Consider the following 4,498-nt stretch of genomic DNA (forward strand, 5'->3'; position numbering starts at 1 on the left):
AGTATCTATCATTTTGACGATAGTGGTCCTGACAGAACTGAAATTAATGTACTGTTTGACAGAGTTTTGATGTCATGTTACTGGAGTTTAGTGTAATGTGATTTGCTTGGAAAAAGCCCAATTATGGAGCAGATAAACAATTACTCAATTAGTCCATGAGGGAGAATGAGATATAGGAGTGTAGTTTGTTCACAGAACATGACCTCCTATTTTACAGCTCCATCTCTTGGTCTCCATGGATACTTTCTCCTTCTCTCCTCTGGGGAACAATGAGTCATTATCTCAAAGTACTTCAAACCATCCCTTCATCACATTTTAAGCAAGTTCCTCACAGCACGCTTAGCACTCGCTGGTTTATTTGCTTATGTAACGGATGGTCCTGCCACCTTCACTGCCACTTTGGTAATAAATTGGAGTTGATGGAGTGAACTATTTGATATAAATGTGAATGTGTTGTTCACATCTTACCTTTAGTTTGTAGACGTCTGTGTGGGATTGATCTTTCCATTCTGCTCCTGTTCAGTTTCATCCTGCAACACTCATAATCTTAATTTTTCCCTGCTTAGGTAAATTTTCCACAATTCGACTCTGGTCCAAAGAAAGAAAAAAAAAATCGTAAAAGAGACTATGAGAAAAATAATATTGCCCCAAAAGAGTTTAGTTGTTTAATATAGTCATATTCAGGCATAGCATAATTAGTCAAGTTTCAGTGAGAAAGAAAAACTATATCTCTAAAAATAAAAATCTAGAGGTTGATGCTGTCTTTCGTTATGGGACATGCTCATAACACAGTAAAGGCATACAAACTCGAGGATCCCAAAACAACACACACCTGACACAACTGTGTTTCCACAACTCTGTCACACTCTCTGCCACCCTTGTGTGGTTAAATGAGTGTATTACAGAAGTAAACAGTCTGGATTGTGTGTGATATGGCTACATTGGTCAAAAAAGAAAATGGAGACAGAAAGACAGGAGAAGGGAGAATTCGGTGAGCCATTTTACTCTGGTCAGTACCATGAAACTGGACTCTGCTAGTCAACAAGCTCCCATAGAGCGCTGCAGTGATGTATTATTGTAGTCCAACCCATAAGTTAGCATCCACGCTGGTTCCCTCCAAAACAAACCCAATAGGATTTCTCCATTGGCTTTTGGATTACTGCAGAAAATAAGCTCTGTGACCAAACAAAAGTTTATGATTCTTTCATGTTTTGTTCATCACGATAATCCTCACAAATAAAAGAAATCTTTTAAGAAGGCCAAATACAAAACACTAGAAAATAAAAAGCTCAACATAGGCTATAAACAAACTACACCACCAGTAAGCTTACGACAGCTCTTTCAGTCGTTATTTCAAAACATTTTAGAATAGTTGGCAAGAGAGCGATATATATCCTTATACTTCTTGGAAACTACACCTCTGAAGTCCCATTTAGCCATTTGTTAGCAACAGACGTTTTCAAGACAAGGGAGTATTATTGATGTATTTTATGTCGTTGAATAAAATGTGAAAATATCTTGAGCTTGTGTTAAACACAGACCAATTAACCCAAAAACCCATAAAAAAATCAGGATGATGAAACCGGATGTGTTAAAAAGCGAACTCGTTTCCTGGTTTTGGCTTACAAAAATATGTCATCCCTGCAGCACTCTATTCACAAGATTCATTACTTCATTAGCATCTGGTGCTAAGGGTAATGTCATGAAAGACTTTGCAAACAGGACAAGAGAACATCTTGCCTGCCGGCTTTCAGAGCTTCACATTATGTGGATTCTTGAATCTCTTCATGTTTGATGTACCTCCTACAGTCGGATGGAGTAATTTCCTCACGCTCCAATCAACCAATCACTATAGGCAGTCAGGAGATGTCAAACCCTTTATTATGGTTTTCATGTTGAACAAACCCATGTTCCATTGGCAGGAAACCTCTGAGGAAGCGTCAGTCCTCACGCCAAGCAGCCTAGATGTGGACTAGGATGCAACAACTGATAGGTCGTTACAATGGTCCACATCTCCCACACCTAGCAGCGGCAGTATGCACACTCGTGCCCTAGCAGAAGTCAGAGACATAGTCAAAGTCCCTGAAGTAGTCCTGGTCTTTGCGCGAAAGGGTCCGGCGCTCACGAGGAGGCGTCAACGTCGGTGCTTCATTCGTAAACTCGGCGTCAAAGTTACTGACGTCTTCTTTTCCCTTCACTGCAGGAACGAAAGGAGGAGGAACTCGCCGCTGCAGAAGCGCCTCCCAGTCCATATTCTATAGAGTGAGAGAAGACGAGTCAGCCACGGCATCACTAGGATTGACACTTTGGCATTATTATATGGAGCCCCTATAGGGACATGGCGATGGAACAAAATATGAGATTTCAATGCTTTTGCATTCACTCGCAAAACTTTTGCGTTCCCCCAAGCAACTTGCGAAACATTTGCATGCTCTCACAAAAATATTGCGTTTCCCCAAGAACCTTTTCACACAAGTATTGCGTTCCCCTTAAGAAACTTTACATTCTCTCAAAAAAGTATTGCGTTCCCCCAAGCAACTTTGCATTCTCTCGCGAAACATCTGCATAATTCTGCATAGGTATTAGGTACAGCTTAAAAACCCCGTATTATTTCTATATTTCCAAGAGTTTTACAAGCCAGCGCAAATGTTTTGCAAGCAAAAGCAACGTTTCTTGGGGGAATGCAAACATTTTGCAAAAGATCGCAGAAACATTGAAATATACCATTTCCTCCCATCTAATTTTTTTAACAATTGGGACAAAGTCTTCATACTCTAAAGAAGGGTTGTTTCTTGATGTCCTCTGCGTCTCTTTCACTGGAGCCCAGTCGTCTCTCAGGATTACGCCTCAGCAGCTACCGATGAAAAACAAGGAAAGTTAACAAACCTGGCCAATCAGAGCAGCTTTGGGGAAAAAAATACAATCTTACCCGTCTCATGATGCCAATGGCCTCGGTGGAGAGGAATCTTGGGTAACGTACTTCATCATTCACAATGCTGTCGAACACCTCCTCCTCATCATCACCTGGGAATGGCGACTGGACACACAGAGATTATGTATCAGAAATGTTTATCAGAAAACAAGACTTCTTATGTTACTATTTTACATCTGCAGTAAAAGTATGTTGATTTAAGACATTTTTGATATTTATACTGAAAACCACACAAAATTACTGAATCACATTTTGAGGTGAACTTCAGCAGATCTTGTTAGATTTATGCTTAAAGAAAAAAAAATATATATATTTTCCTGGGAAACAATAGAATAATAAGCAAAAACTGCACAGACACATGCATACCTCTCCAACCAGCATCTCGTAAATGAGCACGCCGAGACCCCACCAGTCCACGGCTCTGGTGTAGGACGTGTCTGTCAGAACCTCAGGAGCCAGAAACTCTGGAGTCCCACAAAATGTACTGGTTCTGTCATCATGACCCATTCCTACAGGACAGAAGATAGAAACAAGACATTCAAAAGACAGAAAGAGCGAAAAGGACATTATAAAACGGATAGTTCCGGTCCTAGATTCTGATTGGTTGAGACGGGTTCGAAGCTGTTGTAAATTACAAACATACACCTTTGTTTACGTTTGTCTGTTGCTCAGCAACCACTTTGTTGGAACCACATCTGATTCTGAGGAACTACATTGTTTGGTGGAAGAATACTGTTTTTATTAATATCATTACACTTTATTTGCTCTGTTTCATTTTGTGAAACCTTACTACGTATATGGAATAACCGTTTTATAAAAGCAATAATCCCCGTGAAGCCGTGGATTACAGTGAATTTATAACAGCTAAGAGGGTTAGCTTCACGTCGTACCTAACAACACCCCTTAGCTGTAATAAATTCACTGTAAACCATGGCTTCTTGGGGCTTATAGCTTTATTATGGGCATCTCTTTTTGCAGTATTTATTATTTAAATAAACCAGCTGTGATTTTTAGCTTTTTTGGCTTACAAAAAATTGTATAACAATGTGAAAGAACCGGTTTCATATCTGAAAACAATTACTGGAGTAATGATGCTGAAACTTCAGCTTTGATCACAGGAAAAATTTGCATTTTACAATATATTCAAATAGAAAAGAGTTGTGAAATATTTTAACAATTTAAATTTGTTTTACTGTATTTTTGGTTAAAGAAATGCAGCCTTGGTGAGCAGAAGAGACTTCTTTCAGAAACATACCGACCCAAAACCTCTGAACGGTAGAGCTATTAAAAAATAATAGGCAGTCAGCAGCACAGCCTGTCATTTCCAGATCACTCCGATCCAGCAGTGAACAAATATCATGCTCTTCCTCCATTAACTCCATCAATATCATTACAGCAGGTACAGTCTGTGACTCACCCTCTTTACAGAGACCGAAGTCTGCAATCTTAACATAACCTTCAGTATCCAGCAGCAGGTTATCCAGCTTCAGATCTCTGACACACACACACACACACACACACACACACACACACACACACACACACACACACAGACACACACACACA

General features: G+C 39.8%; 1 protein-coding gene across 1 annotated transcript in view; it reads right to left on the reverse strand.

Moving 5' to 3' along the window:
• Nucleotides 1-649: 649 nt before the first annotated feature.
• Nucleotides 650-4,498, reverse strand: part of LOC107661092 (serine/threonine-protein kinase N1-like) — a gene marked incomplete at its 5' end in the record, with an annotated part of 11,333 nt that continues 7,484 nt past the window's right edge. Inside the window, 5 exons of the mRNA XM_016450544.1 lie at nt 650-2,255; nt 2,774-2,854; nt 2,930-3,037; nt 3,299-3,441; nt 4,350-4,426. Of these exons, the coding sequence (XP_016306030.1) occupies nt 2,052-2,255; nt 2,774-2,854; nt 2,930-3,037; nt 3,299-3,441; nt 4,350-4,426 (613 nt within the window). The remainder of the gene's footprint in view (nt 2,256-2,773; nt 2,855-2,929; nt 3,038-3,298; nt 3,442-4,349; nt 4,427-4,498) is intronic.

This window comes from Sinocyclocheilus anshuiensis, unplaced genomic scaffold (genome assembly GCF_001515605.1).
Source record: "Sinocyclocheilus anshuiensis isolate Anshui unplaced genomic scaffold, SAMN03320099.WGS_v1.1 scaffold21383, whole genome shotgun sequence".
Classification (NCBI taxonomy): Eukaryota; Metazoa; Chordata; class Actinopteri; order Cypriniformes; family Cyprinidae; genus Sinocyclocheilus; species Sinocyclocheilus anshuiensis.